Source organism: Chiloscyllium plagiosum, unplaced genomic scaffold (genome assembly GCF_037043375.1).
Source record: "Chiloscyllium plagiosum isolate Xiang-an unplaced genomic scaffold, Cpla_swu_hap1 HiC_scaffold_29, whole genome shotgun sequence".
NCBI classification, from domain to species: Eukaryota; Metazoa; Chordata; class Chondrichthyes; order Orectolobiformes; family Hemiscylliidae; genus Chiloscyllium; species Chiloscyllium plagiosum.
The window spans coordinates 40,959,404-40,984,618 of NW_028270167.1; the positions used below are offsets into that span (position 1 = coordinate 40,959,404).

The window sequence follows — 25,215 nt, forward strand, 5'->3', positions numbered from 1 at the left end:
GGATCATGAGAGAGCAAGGATGAAAATGTTCAAATCCAGGTGCTGCTTGACCAGAAGCCAATGTAGATCAGCATGCACAGGAGAATTGGTGAACAAAGTTGGCTTGGGTCAGGAAAGGTTAACATATGGTAGAATGCCACAAATATATTGGAATAGTCAAAAGTCCAGAGATAGCAAAAGTATGGATACGGGCTTTAGCAACAGATGAGATCAAGCAAGAGTGATGTTGAACCCTTGTATCAAAGGACAAATTTACATTTTAGTGATTTGAAAAGTCATCTTGGGATCCAATGTGACACCAAGTTTGCAAGCAAGTTTGTCAGGTTAGTTGCCAGAGAGAGGAATAAAGACCGCAGCTACTGAATAGAGTTTGCAGTGATCGAAGACTTTGGTCATCTCTTATTTTTATATATACGTGCAGGAAATTTCTGCTTAGCCATTGCTGGATATCCAAACAGCAAACTGATAAGTTAACAACTGTAATGGATTCAAGAAGATGACAGTGAGGTAGAACTAGGTGTTTTCAGCATACATATTCCTCTGGGCAATAAGCGCTGGCCTAGCCAGCGATGCCCACATAGTGTGAATGAATGAATAACTCTGAACTGATGTCATATTTTTGATTATGCCAATGCAGGTGCTTGGGGTTATCAGGCGACAGCAATGAACAATGCATCTGGACAATGAGAGATACTGGAGGCCAGTTCCATGATGAAGAGTGTTCAAATCAGCAGAGACGTTGAGAAGATTAAAGATGGTAGCTTAGCTTTATGACAGTCATATCGCGTGTAATTTCCCCTTCAGTTTTCTAGCTTCTAAATTTATCTAAACCAATTCATCCCTCATATCTATGCAGTCCTATATTTGTTCAGATTTAAGAACTCAGCTTAACTAAATCACTAATGGATGGCAGACTTTGAGCCACACGACACACTAGAAGATATCTTTTGTATGAAAACAGGTCTCCATCTCCACAATAATCACTTAGGGACTTTGAGGTTCATTGGTTTTCACTTTATATTAGTTCTTTCAAAACCTGCCACAAACCCAGTCAGGCAATCACCTTCAATATACGTATTCATTTCTGGAATGTCGGCTTCCCTGGCCAGGCCAGCATTTATTGCCCATCCCTAGCTGTCTTTGAGAAAGTGATATGTACTGTCATCATTCATTCCATTTAGTTAGGTACACCCACAAAGCTGTTAAGAAGAGAATATCAGGATCTTGATGCAACAACAGTGAAGAACACAGATTTATTGCCAAGCCACGATGGTAAGCATTTGGAGAGAAACTTCTTGTTCCCTGCTGCCTCTGCCCTTCTAGGTAGTAGTGGTCGCAGGTGTGGAAGATAATGTCTAAGGAGCCTTAACAAACACTATTGCTACTGAGCACTGGTAATGGAAGGAGTGGATATTCGTGGATGCGGTGCCAACCAAGTAGGCTGCTTTATCGTGGATTATGAAGTGGTAGATGCTAATGCAATTACAACATTTAAAAGGTATCCGGAAGGCTGTACAAATAGGAATGGTTTAGAGGGATATGGGCCAAATGCTGGCAAATGGGACTAGATTAGGTTAGGATATCTGGTTGACGTGAACGAGTTGGACTGATGGGTCTGTTTCTGTGCTGCACACCTCTATGGAACTGTAGAGTTCAGGTGAGTTGGGAGTACTCTATTATACACCAGACCTTTGCCTTGTAGATGGTGGACAGGATTTGAGGAATCAGGGGGTAGGTTATGTGCCGCAGGATTCCTTGCCTCTAACTAACTCTTGTAGCCACAGAATTTAAAAGCTGATCCAGTTCAGTTTCTGGTAAATGGCAATGTGCAGAATGTTGATAGTAAGCGAGTCAGACTCACAGAATAAGGGGAGATGGTTAGGTTCTCAACTGGTGGAAATGATCACCCTGGCACTATTGTGGCACAAGTATCACAAACTGTTTGTTTTTTAAATTTTGCATCCTTCAGGCCTGATTAGGGTCAGTCAGAAGCAGCACCAAAACAGTTCAGAAGTCGGCACTGTAGTCTCCCACACAGAGAACATTCTATTTTTGGTACTGGGTTTCAACAACATCAACTGATGCGGGGTGGTATGTGACAATTGAGGGGTTTCTTTGCCCACGTTCATACTAGTGCTCTGAGAGTTCAAGGAATCAAGTGTCAATGTTGACCTTTTCTTGACTGCCTGCCATTATGTCACCACCTTGGTAGTTCAGCTACCAGTAGGACAAGAGCTAGTTTGGAATGGTGATGAATGAGATTGGGGCATTGTCTGCATGTTAAGATGCTAATCGGAGGATAATGCTTGTCAGGGCTGGGTGTGCTTTTGTTATGTCTGGTGCCTCAGATGATGTCTGTTTCAGTGCTATATGACTCAGTATATTCACTTTTGTTATCCAAGTCATTTGTATATATTTGCAAATAATTGTAGCCCCAGCACAGATCACTGTGTCACCCCACTGGTTACATGTTGCCATCCTGAAACTGATGCCCTTATCTTGACACTTTGTCTTCTATTAGTCAGCCAAATCTCTATTCATGCTAACATTCTGCCTCCAACATCATGGGATCTCACCTTAAGCAGCTTAACATGTGGTCCCTTATCCCTAACTTCCCTGGTTATAGAAGGCTTCATAGAATCCCTACAGTGTGGAAGCAGGCCATTTGGCCCAGCAAGTCCACAACGACCCCCTGGAGAGCATCCCACCCATGGTTAGCTTGTCTCCTTCATAGAATCCTTTTTCTTACTGAAATATATCTTGGTTATGAGCCAATAACTGTTTCTTAAATGTCTGCCATTATTCCTCAACCATTTTTACTGTTAAAATCATTTCCTAGACCACTCCAGCTAACTGTCCTCATTCCTTTGTCATTACCCTTAAGTGTAACACAGTTGCTTCCAGTACAAGTTTCACGCTCTTAAACTGACTGTTAAATTTTACCATGTTATGCTCATTATTTCCTAGGAAATCTTTTACTGAGATCGTTTATTGAACTTGCCTCATTACAAATTATCAGATCCAAAATGATCTGATGTCTGGTTAATTCGCAAGAGAACTGTTCTGTTACATACTATGAATTCCTCCTTGTGGCTATCTCTGTCAGTCTGACTTTTCCAATTGACTTGAGGATCAAAGTCACTCATGATTTTTTTTAACATGCCTCCATTATTTCCTGATTTCTGTTCAACTGTATAGCTAATGCAATGCTGCTAACAGGCTATTCCTTTTTTATTCTTATCTCCATGCAAATGGATTTTACATTTTCTGTTGTATTTCTTGCTATTATACTTATTCCATCACTTACTAACAATCCTTTCCCACCACTCATTCCTTCTTGCCTGTCCTTTTGAAAAGTCACATACTCCGAGTCATAGAGATGTACAGCACAGAAACAGACCCTTCGGTCCAACCTGTCCATGCCGACCAGATATCCCAACCCAATCTAGTCCCATCTACCAGAACCCGACCCATATCCCTCCAAACCCTTCCTATTCATGTACCAATCCAAATGCCTTTTAAATGTTGCAATTGTACCAGCCTCCACCACTTCCTCTGGCAGCTCATTCCATACACGCACCAACCTCTGCGTGAAAAAGTTGCCCCTTAGGTCTCTTTTATATCTTTCCCCTCTCACCCTAAACCTATACCCTCTAGTTCTGGACTCCCCCACCACAGGGAAAAGACTTGCCTACTTACCCTATCCATGCCCCTCATTATTTTATAAAGCTTTATAAGGTCATTCCTCAGCCTCTGACGCTCCAGGGAAAACAGCCCCAAGCCTATTCAACCTCTCCCTATAGCTCAAATCCTCCAACCATGGCAACATCCTTGTAAATCTTTTCTGAACCCTCATATTGAAGGATTAATACAAGTTGCCACCATAAAGAGCTAGCACTCCTGTCAACACAGGGAAAAGGTGTGTCTGAAAATATTCAGCACCTCATCGACTCCTGAACATTTAGTTTCCAGCTTTGTCCTGAATTTTAAGGGCTTTTAAGTTAAAAACCAATTTGCCACTTTATCAGTTTTCACTTTGATTCTATTTTCTGTTGTTTTCTTATATTTGTACAAACTGTCCCTTAATATTTGATTCAGCCACCAAACTCTCAGAATTTACATTCTTGTCACCTGATCAGAAACTTTTATTTTGAAAAGGACAAACACAGACAGTGTTGAGGGATATTTAGTCACTGGTCTACTAGGGTACATATTCCACTATTCAATAAGCTCATAACTGATCAGTGGCCTAACTCTATTTACCTGCTTTCAGCCCATAACTCTTAATACCTTTGCTTAGCAAATCATTTGTCCATCTCAGATTTAAATTGACAACTGATCTAGCATCCACTGCTGTCTGTGGAAAAGAGTTCCAAACGTCTATCACCCTTTGTGTGTAGAAGTGCTTGCTAACATCCCACCTCAATGGTTTTGCCCTAATTCTCAGACTATGCTCCCCAGTTCAGAATCTCCAACCAGTGAAAGCAGATTAACTTTGTCTACCCTGTTCTTTCCTCAAGGCCACACACACATTTCTATTATTTGTCTGAGCACTATCGAGTCCTCCAAATATCAATCTTGCTCCCAAAATCTTGTCATCAGCCTACAAAAATCACCAGCAGTCAATGAACCTCCTGCAGTTATCACCCGGATTCACTGCTCACTTACTTACAGAAACTGTCAGCTAAGTAGTTACTACAATTCCAGAATAAGGGGGCATAACTTTAAAGCATGTCTTCACAGAGAGAATATATGGGATTACACCACAGGATGCAGAAACAAAGTACATACCTCCATCCAGGTGAGAGCAGGCCCGCAGTTGATCTTGTTGTCCGCTATGACACTGAGTCGGGCTAAATATGCCATTAGCATCTGGGTAATTGCCTGTAAAAGAAAGAAAACAATGGCAGATTGTTAAAACAAACACTCCTGAAACCAAACAGAATGGTAAACAGTTCCTAAACACAAGCAAGACAAAGAGTTGGTTAACTCTTCACCTCAGCTCTCAAAGGAAGAAAAATGGCTAACCAAGGGAGAGCAAACCTGAGAAAGTGGAAGTATGAAAATGGATGCTACTTTGTCTTAAAACAATAGACTTCATGAAAGAAACATTTTGAAACCTTCACTGGATGTTTCTCTACCCAACATTCATTTGAATTGGGGCAAGCACATCAGCCAAACTGATGAAAAGTAGATGTTATAGAACAACAAAATAGGAATAAACAGAGATCACATCAGAGCTGGGACAAGAACAGAAGCTACAGTTGCAGATCAAAACAAGGAATGAATTATGGTCAGGGATCAGAGCTAGAGCATTCATCATGGATATAGATACTAAGGCAGTACTGCAGGTACAAATTGGAGGTAGAGTTATAACTAGGGGCACTGACATATATGTGATTAGAGAGAGATAGGTGTGGTTAAGAGGCAGAAATGGAACTAGAGATACGGGGCAGACACAGAGATTATCTAAAGCAAAATATGGTCCTAGACAGAGATCAGGGTAGGGAGTGATCGAGGCTAGAGATTGATTGGAGATAGCTAGAAATTAGGTACAGAGAGAGATTACAGGATAGATTTCTGGCCACAAATAAGTATGATGTGCAAATGGAACCATCAACGAAAATATGATTACAAATAAAGAAAACAATTTTTTTGCCGATAGTTTCAAAATTATGCTGCAACAAAGTTAGGTGTGGCCATTCTGAGTTTCATAGAATTCCTACAGTGCAGAAAGAGGCCATTCGGTCCATCAAGTCTGCACTAACCCTCTGAGAAGCATCCCACCAAGATCCACAAAATCCCTGTAACCCTGCATGGCTTTTATTTTACCATAGCTAACCAACCTAACCTGCACACCCCTGAACATATAGGGCAATTTTTACCATGGCCAATCCACTTAATTTGCATATCTTTGGACTGTGGGAGGAAGCTGGAACACTTGCAGGAAACCCACGCCAACACTGAGAGAACATGCAAACTCCACATATTACCCAAAGCTGGAACTGGTGCTATGAGCAGCAGTACTAACCATAACAGATGTGCTTATAACTGTCACAAAATGTCTAGGTTAGAGAGGCCACGACTATATAGAGACTCTCCGAAGTATAGAAGAGCACCAAGATCACAATTGATCTTCGCTGTGCTCCTAGAATTACCAAATTACAAGGAGGTCATACCATTTGAGAAATAGTTAACCAGTCTAATCTCACCATTTAGGTCTTGGAAAGTAGCCTATATATTATCGTACTTCAACTGCATATCCAAGTTTTTTTTTTAAATGCAATGTGCGTTTTCACCAAGACCCCCAACACCCAATCAGTGAAAAACCAACTCTCCCTTGATTTTTCCATCAATTATTTTTAATTTGTGTCCCCTGGTATTTACATCTATGTCAAGGGAAACCGGTCCTCTACCCTCTTTGTTAAAGCTCCTCCTAACTTTATCCTCTGTTCCAATCGAATAAAAGTCCAATCTATTTTTCCCCAAAATCTAAAATTCTCCGTTCTTAGCAACATTCTCACGAATCTCCTTCTGAGTATGACCACACCCTTCCTATAATGCAGTGGCCAAAACTATACATAGTACCCTGGCTGTGACCTCACGATTGCATTCTATAATATTAATACTAACCGTCCTGCTCTTACATTCAGAAACTTGGCTGATAAGGAATGATGTAGTAGTTGTAGATGATGTTTCATCATGTGGTGCTATCTAGAACAAGAGGTTATAGTTTTCAGATACGTGGCAGCAGAGTTAAAATAGGGGATGAGGAGAAATTACTTCCTTCAAAGAGTCATCAATCTGTAGAATTCACAACCTAAAGTGTGGCTGATGCCGAACACTGAGCAAATTTAAGGATTAGATAGACTGATTTTTAATTAGTAATATGTTCAAGGGTTATGGAAGCAGGCAAATAAATTGAGCTGAGATCAATTATGACCATTTTAAGTGGTGGAACAGGCTCGAGGGGCTGAATTGCCTATTCCTGCTCCTAGTTCCTATGAATCGGTACGCCTTCTTGACCACCTTAACTAACTGTCCTTCTGCTTTAAGGATCTGTGAACATGTAGCCAAGGTTCCTCCGCACTTTTCAGTGTCCGAAAAATTACTGTGCATTCCATTGCCTTGTGTGACCTCCTCAAATGTACTACCGAACAGTTTTCTGGTTTGAATTCCATTTGCCACTTTTCTGTCCACCTGACCAGTGCATTGCTATCTTCCTCACTTAATATTTCTATCATCTGCATCCTAGCACTGAAATAATTTTAGACCTAATCTGCCACTTTCCTTTGAATTACATAAGCTTCAGCATTTCTGATCAGTCTGCCGCGTGCAATCTTGTTAAAAGCTTTGCAAAAATAATCCACGTGACAACCTCCCACAGCTGAACAGTCCATGCAGCAAGGTTCCCAAATAAATAGTAGTTACTTGGATGAAGTATGGGAGAGCATCAACTGGATGCCAGTAACTGGATCCCAGCAAGGAAAGGTGAACGTGGCAGGAGAAAAAAAAATTATTTTTGTAGCACTTGGCTCCAAACACAGAAAAATGAGTCCATATGTTCCAGGAATTGAAGAGGATTTTGGCTTCAACTTGTATCTGCTCCTCAGCTGATTCCAAGCACTGTGCCTTTATGAATTATGGGACAGATTAAACAATGGAGCACTTTGAACACAGAAACTCAAACAACGTGACACACAACTATGAAACCAGTAGCAGTAGCACAAGCTCAATAAAAAGAAGAAAATGTAAGTTAATAGAAACTTCAATATAAAGGGAGAGGAATGATATACACAGCATGTCAGTACTTGGCTCCCTGTCTAATCCATCTGTTAAGGCCACCATCCCTCCCATAAGTACAATTATCACATGTCTACCTGTCCTTTGTACACCCTGTTTGATGAGTTTAAGCAGTTGATTGTCTTGTCTTCCCCTCTAATGAAAAGTGATTATAATATCCATAACCATAGGATGCTGTGCCCAGGTGCTGTTCAGCCTGGAGACCTGTCCGTACCTTCCTTCAGTTTGGGTCTCAATTATTGGCTACAGAATGCAGAAAGGTGCCAATAGTGTATGTTCAGTTCCATTATCACTGCAGTAGTTCATAAAGATCTGCCTCCTAACCTTTCCCTATGCTTGCAGCGTGGTACCCTTCTAGCTGTATAATCTATAATCTGTGTGTCATGAGAAGATGTTTATGATCTTTTGTAGATTGCAACAAATTATTTAAATATCCCTGAAGCTGCCTGTATTGGTGAGAATGTATTGCATCACCAGTATCAACGATTGGACTGAAATCTTGCTGTGACGTAGATGACCTTTTGTGCAATGAAGAGCAAACCATTTTTGTGAATGACACTAAAGTCGGTGCTGTTGTGGACAGTGCTGATGGATGTTGCAGATTACAGAGGGACATACATAAACTGCAGAGCTTGGGCTAGGAGGTGGTAAATGAAGTTTAATGCGGAAAAGTCTGAGGTGATTCACTCTGGAAGGAGTAACAGGAATAAGGGGTACTCAATGGGAAGGCACTTGGTAGTGTCAATGAGCAAAGAGATCTCAGTGTCCATGTACATAGATCCCTGAAAGTTACCACCCAGGTTTATAGAGTTGTCAAGAAGACTAATGGTGTATTAGCTTTTATTGGTAGAGGGATTGAGTTTTGCAGCCACAAAGGCATGTTGCAGCTGGACAAAACTCTGGTGCGGCCACACTTGGAGTATGGTGCACAGTTCTGGTCGCAGCATTATAGGAAAGACATGGAAACATTGGAAAGGGTGCAGAGGAGATTTACTAGGATGCTGCCCGGTATGAAGAGAAGGTCTAATGAGGAAAGGCTGAAGGACTTGACGTTGTTTTCGTTAGAGAGAAGAAGGTTGAGAGGTGACTTAATAGAGACATACAAGATAATCAGAGGATTAGATAGGGTGGACAGTGAGAGCCTTTTTCCTCAGATGGTGATGGTTAGCATGAGGGAGACAGCTTTAACCTGCGGGGTGATGGATTTAGGCTTTTCACTCAGAGAGTAGTAAGGGCATGGAATGCCCTGCCTGCAACAGTAGACTTGCCAACTTTAAGGGCATTTAAATAGTCATTGGATAAACATATGGATGATAATGGAATAGTGTAGGTGAGATGGACTTCAGATCAGTTTCACAGGTTGGTGCAACATTGAGGGCTGAAGGGTCTGTACTGCGATGTATCACTCTATGTTCTATGGCAAAATCAGGTGCTAAGAGCAACTAGTATTAGGCCTGTTATTTGTGTTGAATACTTAGTCTGTCTTTGCACATTAGGTCTTTTATATTAATATATGGGACATATCTTGCAGAGATGGAGGGTAGTGATGAGTGGATGGATGGAGAAGCTCGAGAAGGCAGATCACTACCACCTTCTCAAAGGCAATTAGGGATGGACAATAAATGCTGGCCAGCCAGTAATGCCCAGGCCCACAAGTGAATTTAAATAAAAGATCTGGATTGAGAACGCGTTGGCATTTTTTTACTGAGGTATTTATAGCACAGATCATTTCCGTATGCTTCTGTTTTATATTTCTTTCCAATACAAGCAAAATAACCCAGGTATATTCTCAACTCTCACTGACTGACCTCATTCCTCTTGAGAGATTCTACAACCTTTCTTCAGCACCAAGAGTTCAGACATTTCACTCCTGACAAAGACTACAGTGAAAAATATTGTCAGTGCTGCCCCAAGCTCCTGCTGATACCCGATATATTATCAGTAACAACTACAACTCCTGGGTCAATGTGTGATCATTTACTTGCAACTTTTAATCTTCTGATTCAGACAGGTTTAATCCTGTAAGCAGACCAGCTGAGTTTTCATTAACTTTTATTTCCATGAAAATATACAGAAGAAAAAAAATGGAGAAGACGTATGCATCACTGATTCCTGGACAGTAAATGGTTTACCTACAGTTGCCTTCCACTGACCCACTTACCTTTTACATATTTTGAACAAAAGAACATAGGAACAGACTCTTTAGCCTACCAAGACTGCACTGACACATGATCCTTTCTAAAGTAAACAAAAATTTGCTTCGACCCTGTCCACATAATACCTTATTCATATATCCGTCATATTCACTACTTATTCATATATTTGTCAAGATGCCTCTGAGAAATTGCTGCTTATCAGTCTCTACTACCTCCTATGGCAACACATTCCAGGCAGTTACCACGCTCTGTGTACAACACCTACTTCTCACATCTCCTTTAAACTTTCCCCCTTTTTCCTTAAACCTCTGCCCCAAGTAAATGACATTTCTACTCTGGGGAAAAAAAGACTCCGATTACCCATTCTACCCATGCCTCTTATCATTTGGGTAAACTTGCATCAGTCTTTCAATGTTCAAGTGAAAACAAACCAAGTGTGTCCAATCCCTCCTCATAGTTAATGCCCTCTAAACCAGACAACAATTTGATAAACTGTTTCTAAAATCTCTCCAAAGCCTCCACATCCTTCTGATCGTGTGGCAATTAGAACTGTACACAATATTGCAAATTTGGCCTCACTAAAGTTCTACATAGCTGCAACATGACTTACTAACTTTTATGCCCCAACCAATGACGGTAAGGATGCAATATGCCTTCTTGACCACCTTACGATATTGCTACTTTCAGGGAACTGTGGACCTGCACACCTATATCCCGGTGTATGTTAATGCTACTAAGGATTCTGCCATTCACTGTGTACTTCCTTCCTGCGTTAGATCTTCCAAAATGCATTACTTCACATTTATCTGGATTAAACGCCAGCTTGCCATTTCTATGCCTAAATCTCCAGTCTATCTTTACCCTACTGTATCCTCTGGCAATCCCCCTCATTATCCATGGCTCCCCAATCTTTTTGTTGCCTGTGAATTTACTAAACAGGCCACCTACACCTATATACATAAAACAACAGGTGTCCTAGCACTAATTTCTGTAGAACACCATTGGTCACAGGCCTCCAGTCAGACAACCACCCGTCTAGTGCTACTCGCTGTCTTCTATGACTAAGTTAGTTCTGTATCCATCTTACCAGCTTACCTTAGAACCTATATCTTTAACTTTTCTATCAGCCTGCTAATAGAAATAGAGGGGCCTTGTCAAACTTCATTTTAATAACATTGACCATCTTACCCTCAAGAATCATCTTTGTCACTTCCTCAAAAATAATTAATTACGTTTGTGAGACACAACCTCCTCTGCAGAAGCCAAGCTGCCTGTCGCTAATAAGACCATAATTTATTCTAAATGTGAGAAAATCCCAAGAATCTTCTCTAATAATTTCCTTACCACTGACATAAGGCTCACCAGCCTGTAATTTCCTGGATTAACCCTGTTGCCTTTCTTAAACAAAGGAACAATGTCCGCTAATCTCAGGTGCTGGGGAAACTTCCCTTTGACTAAACAGGATTCAAAGGTACAAAGATGCAAAGGCTTTCTCTTTCAAAGGCACATGTATAATGCATAGTACTGCAACACAATGCTAAAGTATTCTAATATTTGATTCCCAACAGTTCAATGAACTCTGTAGAACTACAGGAAGGGAATTTAAAAAATATTAGTGTCTTTAAAAAAAAAAGCCAGTGATATATGGTGTATATCATCTAACCCCCTCCCTGATGGCTCTCCTTAGCCGACTTTAAATAAAACAAATAAACCAAGGTCTACTTCAGAACTAGAGGTTAAGATGAACATAGCATGATTCATTCACAAGCAGGGAGTTCTCTGACAGTCCTGGTCAAAACTCTTCACTCAGAGAACCAACACCACCAAACAGTAATATTAATGGATACTCATCTCAGTTGCTGGTTGTGAAACCTTGTTGTATGTAAATGAGCTGCCAGATATCACCATATTGCACAGTAGTCACACTATTTAGAGTCATGATTTGGAGATGCCGGTGTTGGACTGGGGTGTACAAAGTTAAAAATCACAACACCAGGTTATAGTCTAACAGGTTTAATTGGAAGCACACTAGCTTTCGGAGCGACACTCCTTCATCAGGTGATTGTGGAGGGCTCGATCGTAACACAGAATTTAGAGCAAAAATTTGCAGTGTGATGTGACTGAAATTATACATTGAAAAATTGATTGTCTGTTAAGCCTTTCATCTGTTAGAATACAGTGATAGTTTCACTTCTTTCATGTGTAAATCACAAAACCTTTTTTTTTAAAAGTTGCATTCTCGGGTTAGCTGTTAACAATGGTGATAGCCAGACAATATGTTGAAGGTGTTAGCCCCCTGTGTTCTCTGTCTATGACCTGATGTTTAGATTGATTCTAATCTAAAAAGTGAGATAACGGAGTTTTACATAAATTCATGCAGTTTTTGAGCTCAGAGTTCTACATGAATATATGCAGTTTTTGAGCAAAGTGCAATGTAACTCTGCAAGTACAAATTCACCACACAAAATATGTGTGCATGTGGGTCTTTGTCTGTCTGTGTGTATGTCTGTCTGGGGTAGGGGTTGAGAGTGTGAGAAAGAGTGTGTGTCTGTGTGTATAGTGAGTGCAGAGTGTCTTAAGTCTGTGAGGGGGTGCATGTTAGAGTGTGGGAGTGTGTGTCGAGAAGGGTGTGTGTGTCTGTGTGCGCGTCTGTGTGTACCTGTGTCTGTGAGAGTGTGTGTGTGTGTGTGTGTGTGTGTGTGTGTGTGTGTGTGTCTCTGTGTGCGCGTCTGTGTGTACCTGTGTCTGTGAGAGAGAGAGAGTGAGAGAGAATGTGTGTGTGAGTGAGAGAGAATGTGTGTGTGTGTGTGTGTGGTGCAATGGTGATCACTTGTAATGTGACATGAACCCAAGGTCCCCTTTGAGGCCCTCCCTATGGGTATCGAACTTAGCTATTAGCCTCTGCTCGGCCACTTTCCTCTGCTGCCTGTCCCGAAGTCCACCTTGGAGGATGGCCACCGGAAGGTCCGAGGCTGAATGTCCTGCACTACTGAAGTGTTCCCCAACTGGGAGGGAACCCTCCTGTCTGTTGATCGGGTGAATGGGCACCGCAAAACATTGTCGTAGCCTTTGCTCGGTTTCCCCAATGTACCATGCCTCTGGACATCCTTGCCTGCAACGTATAAGATAGACAACGTTGGCTGAGTCACATGAGTACCTGCCATGTACAAGGTGGGAGGTGTTCCCACGCGTAATAGTGGTATCTACGTCCACAATCTGACACGTCTTTCAGCGTCCACCGTGACAGGGTTGTATGGAGTTATCCTGAGAGCCAGGCAATTTGCTACGAACAATGATCTGTTTGAGGTTTGGCGGTTGTTTAAAGGCAAGTAGTGGAGGTGTGGGGAAGGTCTTGGTGAGGTGCTCATCCTCATTGATAATGTGTTGCAGGTCACGAAGAACATGGCATAATTTTTCAGCCCCTGGAAAGTACTGAACAACGAAAGGTACCCTGTCAGTTGCAGCCTGTGTCTGTCTCCTGAGGAGGTCATTACGGTTCCTTGCTGTGGCACGTCGGAACTGGTGGTCAATGAGTTGAGCATCGTACCCCGTTCTTGTGAGGGCATCCTTGAGTACTTCCAGGTGTCCGTCACGTTCCTCCTCATCTGAGCAGATCCGGTGTATGCGTAGGGCTTGTCCATAGGGAATGGCTGTTTTAATATGTTTTGAGTGGAAGCTGGAGAAGTGTAGCATTGTGAGGTTGTCTGTGGGTTTGCGGTAGAGTGTGGTGCTGAGGTGTCCGTCCTTGATGGAGACGCACTTGTCCAAGAATGAGAAAGACAGTCGAGAGTAGTCCATGGTGAGTTTGATGGTGGGATGAAACTTGTTGATGTCACTGTGTAGTTTTATCAGTGACTCCTCGCCATGGGTCCAGAGGAAGAAAATGTCATCAATGTACCTGGTGCACAATGTTGGTTGGAGATCCTGCATAGAGAAGAAATCTTGTTCGAACCTGTGCATAAACATGTTGGCATATTGGGGTACAAATTTAGTCCCCATGGCTGTTCCGTGTATCTGGATGAAGAATTGGTTGTCAAAGGTGAAGACGTTATGATCGAGGATAAAGCGGATGAGTTGTAGGATGGTGTTTGGAGACTGGCAGTTGTTGGTGTTGAGTACTGAGGCTGTTGCTACAATGCCATCCTTGTGGGGGATGCTGGTGTAGAGTGGGGAAACGTCCATTGTGACGAGGAATGTTCCCGGTTCGACTGGTCCGTGGGTGCTGAGTTTCTGTAAGAAATCCGTAGTGTCGCGACAGAAGCTGGAGATCCCCTGTACAATAGGTTTCAAGATGCCTTCCACATAGCCAGAGAGATTCTCACATAGGGTCCCGACACGATGAGACGTCCCGGTGTGTTGGCTTTGTGTACCTTTGGAAGGCAGCAGAAGTCGCCTACACGAGAAGTATGTGGGATGAGGGCGCGTAGGGAACTCTGAAGGACTGGATCCAAAGTTCTGATCAGTGTGTTTAATTCTCGGGTGTGTCCTTTGGTCGGATCAGCTGGTAGTTGCCTGTAGTGTTCCTGGTTGTTCAGTTGTCGGCACACTTCCTTGCAGTAATCTGTTCTATTCTGAATGACAACGGCTCCTCCTTTATCTGCTGGTTTGATGACAATGTTGTCATTGGTTTTGAACATTCCTCGTCACAATGGACGTTTCCGCACTCTACACCAGCATCCCCCACAAGGATGGCATCACGGCAACAGCCTCAGTACGCAACACCAACAACTGCCAGTCTCCAAACACCATCCTACAACTCATCCGTTTTATCCTCGATCATAACGTCTTCACCTTTGACAACCAATTCTTCATCCAGACACACGGAACAGCCGAGGGGACCAAATTTGCACCCCAATATGCCAACATTTTACACCAGGTACATTGATGACATTTTCTTCCTCTGGACCCATGGCGAGGAGTCACTGATAAAACTACACAGTGACATCAACAAGTTTCATCCCACCATCAAACTCACCATGGACTACTCTCAACTGTCTGTCTCACTCTTGGACACGTGCGTCTCCATCAAGGACGGACACCTCAGCACCACACTCTACCGCAAACCCACAGACAACCTGACAATGCTACACTTCTCCAGCTTCCACCCAAAACACATTAAAACAGCCATCCCCTATGGACAAGCCCTACGCATACACCGGATCTGCTCAGATGAGGAGGAACGTGACGGACATCTGGAAGTACTCAAGGATGCCCTCACAAGAACGGGGTACGATGCTCAACTCATCGACTACCTGTTCTGACGTGCCACAGCAAGGAACCGTAATGACCTCCTCAGGAGACAGACACAGGCTGCAACCGACAGGGTACCTTTCGTTGTTCAGTACTTTCCAGGGGCTGAAAAATTATGCCATGTTCTTCGTGACCTGCAACACATTATCAATGAGGATGAGCAACTCACCAAGACCTTCCCCACACCTCCACTACTTGCCTTTAAACAACCGCCAAACCTCAAACAGATCAAACTGCCCGGCTCTCAGGACAACTCCACACAACCCTGTCACGGTGGACTCTGCAAGACGTGTCAGATTGTGGACATTGATACACTATTACGCGTGGGAATACCTCCCACCTTGTACATGGCAGGTACTCATGTGACCCAGCCAACGTTATCTTCGACGTTGCAGGCAAGGATGCCCGGAGGCATGGTACATTGGGGAAACCGAGCAAAGGCTACGACAACGGATGAATGGGCACCGCACAACAATCAATAGACAGGAAGGTTCCCTCCCAGTTGGGGAACACTTCAGTGGTCCAGGACATTCAGCCTCGGACCTTCAGGTGACCATCCTTCAAGGTGGACTTCGGGACAGGTAGCACAGGAAAGTGGCTGAGCAGAGGCTGATAGCTAAGTTCGGTACCCATAGGGAGGGCCTCAACCGGGACCGTGGGTTCATGTCACATTACAGATGATCACCATTGCACTACACACACACACACACACAGATATTCCTACACACACACACACATTCTCACATACACACGGACACAGGTACACACAGACACACACACACACCCTTATAGACACACACACTCCCACACGCACCCCCTCACAGATTTAAGACACTCTGCACTCACTACACACACACTTTCTCACACTCACAACCCCTACCCCAGACAGACTCTCACACACAGACAGACAAAGAGCCACATGCACACATATTTTGTGTGGTGAATTTGTACTTGCAGAGTTACATTGCACTTTGCTCAAAAACTGCATACATTCATGTAGAACTCTGAGCTCAAAAACTGCATGAATTTATGTAAAACTCCGTTATCTCACTTTTTAGATTAGAATCAATCTAAACATCAGGTCATAGACAGAGAACACAGGGGGCTAACACCTTCAACATATTGTCTCGCTATCACCATTGTTAACAGCTAACCCGAGAATGCAACTTTTAAAAAAAGGGTTTTGTGATTTACACATGAAAGAAGTGAAACTATCACTGTATTCTAACAGATGAAAGGCTTAACAGACAATCAATTTTTCAATGTATAATTTCAGTTACGTCACACTGCAAATTTTTGCTATAAATTCTGCGTTACGATCGAGCCCTCCACAATCACCTGATGAAGGAGCGTCACTCCGAAAGCTAGTGTGCTTCCAATTAAACCTGTTGGACTATAACCTGGTGTTGTGTGATTTTTAACTTTGTACACCCCTGTCCAACACCGGCATCTCCAATCATGACGAGTTTAAGAGCTGCAATTTCAGGGGTCTGCTGACTGGCAAAAACAAATTTAAACAGTGATATCACAGGAAAATATGCGTTGACTGGTTCATGATTTTAACGTGTAATGTTTGGAAAAAGCGATTAACTGAGAAACAACAAGATTAAGTGGAATTTAAGGCCAATATAATAAAGGAATACAAGTAAATAGAGTAAGAGAAATACAATTAGCATAAGGGAACCACGTAAGTATTCTATCAGAAGCATAATTTAAAAAGGGAAAAAAAAAGGGAAATCATGGCAGCAGAGCCTGCACCAGTAATATGCTCTTCCTGTGTATGTGACAAATCATAGAAGCTTCAGTTGTCCCTGGCGAACGTGTTTGCAGGAAGTGTGTCCAGCTGTAGCTACTGGTCAACCGCATTTTGGAGCTGGAGCTGGAGCTGTGGTTGAATTCACTGTGGAGCATCTGTGTTGTTCAGCAAATTGTGAATAGCCTGTCCATGAGATAGTCACTCCACAGGTGAAGACTAAACAGCAGAAAAGGCCACCAGCCATAAGACATAAGAGTGGAAGTAAGGTCATTCGAATCATCGAGTCCACTCCGCCATTCAATCATGGCTGATGGGCATTTCAAAGCCACTGACCTGCACTCTCCCCATAGCCCTTAATTCCTTGCGAGATTGAGAATTTATCAATATCTGCTTTGAAGACATTTAATGTCCCGGCCTCCACTGCACTCCGTGGCAGTGAATTCCACAGGCCCACCACTCTCTGGCTGAAAAAATGTCTCTTCATTCCCACTTTAAATTGACCCCCTCTAACTCTAAGGCTGCGCCCACAGGTCCTAATATACCCACCTGATGGAAACAAGCCAGGGTACAAAAAGGCAGACAATATTCCAGTGGCCATCCCATTTCAAACAGATATACAGTTTTGGATACTGCTAGGGGGGATGACTGTGCAGGGTAAAGTAGTGAGAGCCAACTTCCTAGCTCCATGGGTAGGTCTACTGCACATGAGGGAAGGAAGAAGAATGGCAGGACAGTAGCAGTAGGGGATTTAATTGTAAGAGGAACAGATAGACGTTTCTACAGCTGCAAAATAGACTCCAGGATGGCGTGAGCCTTCCTAATGCCAGGGGATGTCACTGAATGACTGCAGGACATTCTGAAGGGGGAGGGCAAACAGAAAGAGATTGTGGAACATATTGGTACCTATGACATTGGGAGAAAAAGGATGAGATCCTGCAGGCAGAATTTAGGGAGCCAGGAAGTCGATGAAAGAACTGATTTTTAAATTACTTCCAGTGCAGTTGAGTGCGCAGATAGAAATAAAAAGTTAGTCCAGAGGAATGTGTGGCTGGAGAAACGGTGTAAGAGGAAGGGCTTTCAACTTCTGGGACATTAGGACCTTTTTGGCAGAGGTTGGACTGGGACCTATACAGGGCAGACGGATTGCAACTGAACCGGAATGGGACCAGTATCCAAATGGGAAGGTTTGTTAATGTTGTTAAGAAGGGTTTAAAATACCATGGCAGAGATGTAGGATCCAGAGAGAAGACTTAGAAGATGAACATCCAAAAGATGAAGTAACTTCAATGGGAGTCAAGAAGGCAGAGAAATTCTCGGCCAGTTAAGGTGTAAAGGTTGGATAGTATTTTAATGCCAGAAGTCAGATGAGCTGAGGACACATGGGGATATAATGTTATTGCTGTCACTGAGAGATGGCTGAGAGGGGAGGCAGGTTGACAGCTCAATAGTCCAAGTCTTCAGGAGAGACAGAAAGGAGATAAAAGATGAGGTGTCACAATATCGATCAGGGAATCTATTGCAGCAGCAAGTAGAGATGACATGTTAGAAGGCTCTTCAATGAAGCCATATGGTAGAACCTAAAAACCAAAAAGGAGCAACCACATTGCTGGGGGTGTATTATAGGTCCCCCAACAATCTGATAGAAATAGAACAGCACATACGTAGTCAAATTTGAGAGAAGTGTTAAAGTAATAGGGTAATGATAATAGGAGACTTCAACTTCCCTGACATTCACTGGGTAGTCATTGTGTGAACTTTAGTCAAAACAAAATTCTTAAAATGCATCGTGGAGAGCTTTTCAAGCTAGTTCATGGAAGACCTAGAAGAGACGCAGTGGTTCTGGACTTAATTCCAGGTATGAAACTGGACTGTGACAGGAAGTCTGTTTCCAGGTGGGGATCTGCGGGGGTTGGTGCTGCTTTCCTTGCTGTTTGTGGTGTTCATTAATGATTGAGCTTAAACATAAGGAATATGATCAAGATGATATGGTTAAAAATTAGTAGACCAATAAATAATGAAGACAAGACCTAAAAACTACATGAGTATATCAACGGACAGTGGCAAAAGGAGCTCAACCTGGAAAAGTGGGAGGTAATGCACTTACAGACAGAAAAAAGGCAAGAGATTATACTATACATGGTAGGACCCTGGAAAGTACTGAAGATCAGAGGGATCTTGATGTGTACATTCACAGATTCTTGACAGATAGATAAAATGGTTCAGAAGGCATATATAACATTTGCCTTCTTTAGCTGAGGCACAGAATACAGGATCAGGGATGTTATTCCAGAATAAAATGCTGATTTTGGACAACTAGGGTGCTGAATGGAGTTCTGATCACCACATTATAGGAAGAATGAGACTGCATTGAAAGTGTGCATAAATTTACCATGCTGCTGCCAGGGCTGAAGGGTGTAAACTGCGAGGAAAGATCAGATAGGGTGGGATTATTTTCCTAAGAGGGATCATGATTGAGAGTTGCATAAAATTATGAAGGACATTGATAGGATGGACAGGAGAGCTATTTTCCATTAGCAGAGCGGCCAATAACGAGGTGGTGTATTTCTAAGGGAAGGGGTAGAAAACCAAGATAAATTTTCTTTTCATTCACTCACTGGCTGGTCCAGCATCTATTGCTCATTCCTAGTTTCCCTTTAGAAGGTGATGGTGACGTGCCTTCTTGAACTGCTGCAATCAACATGCTATAGGTTGACTCACTATACTGTTAGGGAGGGAATTCCTGTTAGGGAGGGAATTCCGGGATTTTGATACAGCAACACTGAAGAAACAGCAATATATTTCCAAGTCAGAATGGTGAGTGGCTTAGAAGGGAACTTTCAGGTGGTGGTGTTCCCATGCAATTAGTGTCCTTCTAGATGGCAGCGGTTGTGGATTTGAAAGGTACTGCTTGAAGATCTTTGGCAAATTTCTGCACTGAATTGCGTAGATAGTTCACACTGCTGTTCCTGAATGTCAATGGTGAAGGGGATGGATATTCATGGATGTGGTGTGAAATAAGCAGATTGCTTTGTTCTGAGTGGTGTCAAGCTTCTGAAAGTTGTTGGAAATGTACTCACCCAGGCAAATGGGGAACGCACTGTACCACACACCTTGTTTTGTAGATGGTGGCCAGTCTTTGGGAAATAAGGTGGTGACTTATCGCTACAGTAGTCCTAGCCTCAGACCTCTACTTGTATCCACTGTTTTTATATGGTAAATCCAGTCCAGTTTTTGGTCAGTGACAACCCCAGGATGTTGATAATGACGGTTTCAATGATAGTCATGCCAGTGAATTAGGGGGCAGTGGTTAGATTATTTCTAATTGAAGATGGTCATTGATTGGCATTTGTGCAGTGCAAATGTTACTTGCCACTTGTCAGCCTAAGCCTGAACACTTGAAGTCTTGTTGCATTTGGACATGGTCTGCTTCAGTACCTGAGAAGTCACAAATGGTGTTGAACATCGTACAATCATCGGCGACCTTCCCCACTTCTGACCTTATGATGGAGGGAAGGTCACAGATGAAGCAGCTGAAGATGGTTGGGTCCAGGACACTACCCTGAGGAACTCCTGCAGAGGTATACTGGAACTGAGATGACCTTCAACAATCACAACCATCTTCCATTTTCCACAGCCAGGTACAACTCTAATGAGTGGAGAGTTTTTCCTGATTTCCACTGATTCCAGTTTTGCTGGGGCTTCTTGATGGTACATTGGGTCAAATGCAGATTTGATGTCGGGGCTGTCACTCTCACCTCACCTCTGGAATTCAGCTCTTTTTGTCTATGTTTGAACCAAGACTGTAGCGAGGTCAGAAGCTGAGTGATCCCGGCAGACCCATCTGGGCATTAGTAAGCAGGTTACTGTTGAGCAGGTGCTGCTTGATAGCACTGTTTATGACATCTTCCATGGGCTAAAGTAGACTGATGGGGCAATAATTGGATATGTCCTACTTTTTGGGTGCAGGACATACCTACTCAATTTTCCAAATAGTAAGATAGAAGCTAGTGTTGTAGCTGTACTGGAACAGATTAGTTTGGGGCACAGCAAGTTCTGGAGCACAAAACTTCAGTACTATTGCCGAAATGTCATCAGGGTCCACAGCCTTTGTAGTATGCAGTGCTCCTGATAGCGAGTGGAATGATTCAAATTGACTGAAGACTGGCATCTGTGATGCTGAGGAGCTCTGGATGGTGTCTAGATGGATCAACGACTCGAATAAGTTTTGGGAAAGTTTCAGCCCTATCTTTCGCACCTTTGTGTGGGCTCTCCCAATGTTTAAGATGGAAATATTTGTGAAGCCTTCTCTTCTCCTGAGCGGACTGTCCATCACCTTTTATGACTGCATGCCAGAGGACTGCAGAGCTTAAATCTAATCCATTGGTTGCGGGATTGCTTAGCTCTGTCTATTGTTTGCTGCTTATGCTGTTGACATGTAAGTACTCCTGTTTGGTAGCTTCACCAGGTTGACATCTCATTTTTAGGTTTGCATGGTGCTGTCCTGACATCCCCTTCTGTTCTAGTGCCACACAACAAGATGTGAGGGGATGTCAATGATAAGGCAGGATTGTGCCTCCACAGTCTTGTCATGGATAAATGCATGTCTAATGAGGGCAAGTCTAGTGTGTTTTCCCGCTGGTTGGCTTCTTCATACCTGCCACAGACCCAATTTAGAAGTTATTTCTCTTACGTATCAACCAGCTTGATCAGTCGTGCTGCTTCTGAACCACTCTTAGCTCTGGACATTGAAAACCCTCACCCAGTGAATATTCCGCACCCTTTTCATCTTCTGTGCTTCCTGTCTCCTCCTTCAACATGAAGGACACTGATCCAAAGGAGGATGGTATGTGGTAGTCAGCGGGATGCTTTCTTGCCCATGTTTGACATGATACCATGAGAGCTTATGGGGGTGGAGTCAATGCTGAGGACTATCAGGGCAACCACCTCCTGTCTGCTTATCACTATGCTACCATATCTTGCTTGTGGGACAGGACATATCCAGGGATGGTGATGGTGGTATTTGGGACAGTCATACTCACAGAATCATACCTTACAGATAATGTCAGGCTGTTGGTTGACTTGTCTGCTCTTAGTTGTAAGGTGAACTTTTAAGGTTCACAGGCTGTTTTTGTTCCCGGTACCGAGGTTGATGCCATGTGATTCTGTCAGCTTCATTTCTTTGTTGAGACTTTCTAGTGATTGATTCAATTGAGCAGCTCGTTAGGCCATTTCAGAGGGCAGCTGAGAGTCAATCAAATTTCTGTGAGATCTGGAGTCACATGAAGGATGGCAGATTTCTTTCTCTGAAGGACATTTGAGAACCAGATGGGTTTTACCAGCAACTGATTGTGGTTTCAGGGTCATCGTTAATTCCAGATATTTACTGAATTAAAGTTCCACCATCTGCCATGGTAGGACTTGAACCTGAGTACCCAGAATATTACCTGAGTTTTTATATTAAAAGTTTCATGATGATGCCACTAGGCCATCGCCTCTGCATTGAGGATAAATTAGCTTAACCCAGAAGATAGTGAGACTTTGGAGCCACCTGATAGAATGGTCAGAAATTCTCATCATTTAAACAATATTTAGCTACTTGCATTGGCACAGCCTCCAGGACTACAGGCCAAGAGCTGGAAAATGGAATCAATGCAGTTAGATCTTTTGTCTACTCGCACACACATGATGGACTAAAAAGCTTCCTTCTACACTGTAAATGTCTGAGTCTATGATACAGCTCAAAGGACAAAATGAAGTCAGTCACCAAAATAATTCAGAAGTTGATATTTAATTTTCATGAACCAAAATAGCTCCTGAACATATTTATTTGTGACCGGAGATAGCAGAAGAACACCGAGAAATGGAAGATGCTAAAACCTAATTACAAACCCTTAAATAAAAGTAAAATATTGAGGATGCTGGAGAAACTCAACAGCTCCCGTAGCATCTGTGCACAAAACACATATTTCATGTTTTGAGTCGAATGAGACTTCTTCAGAACTTAAAAAGTATTTTTTGCTTCTCAAGCATTTTTACAAGTCTTAAAATGCATTTAATAAATGTGAGTATTTCTTTCTTTACTTGTGTTTTAAGTGACTTGAAAATAGATTTGAATCATCTGAGAGCTGAGAGACTGTTCAATGAAATGCATCAAATCAAGAACACCACCAAACCAATTTTCAGATCAGCCAGTATACCCATATTACAGAATCCATTAGCAAGGAAGTGATTGTACTGGAAGATTATTCTCAATGTGAGAGCACCATAGGAATCACTCTCATCAGTGACAATACGCTATTAACAATACATCTCATGAACTGTTTGGATTCACTTCAAACATCTTCTGAGAAAAGCACTTACTGCACAACATGTTGCTAAGAAAAATTAAATACATTCTGTGATCTACTTTCACCACTAACAGAATAACAAATGGATAAATCTGAATAGATCTTGCATTTTCCCCATATACAAAGTGATTATTTGCGCACCAGAGTTAGAAAAGGAAAAGAAGGGGAAGGAGAGCTGGGGTGCAGATGGAATCAAAACATAGGAGAGGACAATCCAAGGGTGAAAGAGGAAGGGAAGGGAGGAGTGAAGTGTGAGGCGTGAGTGGAATGTTTGTAAAAGTGTAATTGGAAGAACAGAGAGTGGGGAGAGTTGAACTTGGTGAAATTAGAAATGAAGATGCAGGGGAGGGAGAAAGGATGAGAGTAAGGACAAGAAAAAGGGGAGCAGGAGAGCAAAGGAAAAACTGGTGAAGGCATGTGTATTAATGGCAGCAGAAGTTCAGTTTGGATAAGTGTGAGGTGATGCACTCAGGCAGGACAAAAATGGCAAGGGAATACATGATGAATGGTAAGACCCTGGGAAACACTGGGGATCTGAGGGATCTTGGTGTGCATGTCCACCAGTTTGTTAAAGTATGAGGACAGGTGGATAAAGCGGTTAAGGTGGTATATGGTACACTTGCCTTTATGAACCAAGATGTGGAGTTTAAGAAAGAGAGGCTTTGCTGGAACTGTATAAGATGGTTATGCCACAGGTGTACGCAGTTCTGGAATCCACATGGTAAGAGGAATGTGATAGCACTAGAGAGAGTATAGAGGAGATTTACCAGGATGTTGCCTAGGCTGGAGAGTTTCCATTATGAAGACAGTAGGGGCAGGAAGAAATTTTTTCGCAATAAAAGCGGGATAAATGATCAGAGGCTGTAGATTTAAACTTGTAAAGTACAGAAGGATTACAAGAGTTCTGAGGAGAAACTCCTTCCTCAGAGGGTGGTGGGAATCTGGAACTCTGCCTGTTAGGGTGGTCATTAAAAACCCTCTTTTAAACTATTAAAAGCTACTTAGACGTGCACTTGTATTGTCAAGGCATTCAAGGCAATGGGTCAAGTGCTGGAAAATAGGATTAGACTAGTTTGTTGGTTGTTTTGGATCAGTGCAGATCTGATGGTGCAAGTCCATGTTCTGTGCTTAAAAGAGGGGAAGAACAGCAGAGTCAGGATATTCAAAAGAAAAATGATTGGAGAGAAGAGGGCAGAGAGATAACACTTGTGAGACAAAGGGAGAAGATAACATAGTAGGCAGGAGAGGAAAGTGAAGAAAAGAGAATTTGGTTGAGTCCATGGGTAATGAGTTGCAGAAAGCCAGGGAGGAGCAGAACATGGCTATGCTGCATAACAGAGAGAAAGACTTGCTATAAGTCTTTTGTGTCAATACCTTGGGGAAAGGGAGGATTAATGAGTGTTGGGGTATGACTAAGAATAAGTGATTGCTTGTGACTTTTCTTTCTAAAATGTATTTGGAGCCTTGTGGATTAAAGGAGGTGGAGAGCTATCTCCTCCAATATATCTCCTGAAGTTTGACGTTTGTTATGAATGCTACTCCACAGTTGCACTGTAAGGTTTGTGAGAAACATAATTCCAACTGCTTTCCTTCCTTAGTCCCAGGAATGAACTGTGAACTTTACACAGCCCACAGGGGCAACACGTAGTAAGACGCCATACCTCTGCACTGTCCTTCAGCCAATCCGTCCGCGGCAGCTCGGCAAGCTGGGAAAAACGCCTGTCATAAATGCAGAGATGGAGGTGTTTATCCAGCACCCGGAAATCTTCATAACTCCTCTTCACAATCCAACTTCTGCCCTGCAGATAGAGGAAGGTTTACTGAAGATATTGAACTTATGTCATCTTAGAACTGAGACAAAACAATTCAAGCAGCTTGAAAAAGAAATAGCTTGTATCAACAA

The 25,215-nt window shown here is 42.6% G+C and overlaps 1 protein-coding gene across 19 annotated transcripts in view; it reads right to left on the minus strand.

Moving 5' to 3' along the window:
• Window positions 1-25,215, minus strand: part of LOC122540755 (rho GTPase-activating protein 32) — a 591,094-nt gene that overhangs the window by 168,327 nt on the left and 397,552 nt on the right. For 17 of the 19 annotated variants that reach the window (XM_087976520.1, XM_087976515.1, XM_087976502.1 and 14 more), the window contains 2 exons: window positions 24,974-25,111; window positions 4,792-4,884 (listed from right to left, as the gene is read on the minus strand). In XM_087976520.1, the coding sequence (XP_087832646.1) occupies window positions 4,792-4,884; window positions 24,974-25,111 (231 nt within the window). The remainder of the gene's footprint in view (window positions 1-4,791; window positions 4,885-24,973; window positions 25,112-25,215) is intronic. The other 2 variants (XM_087976518.1, XM_087976519.1) reach the window with 1 other exon arrangement.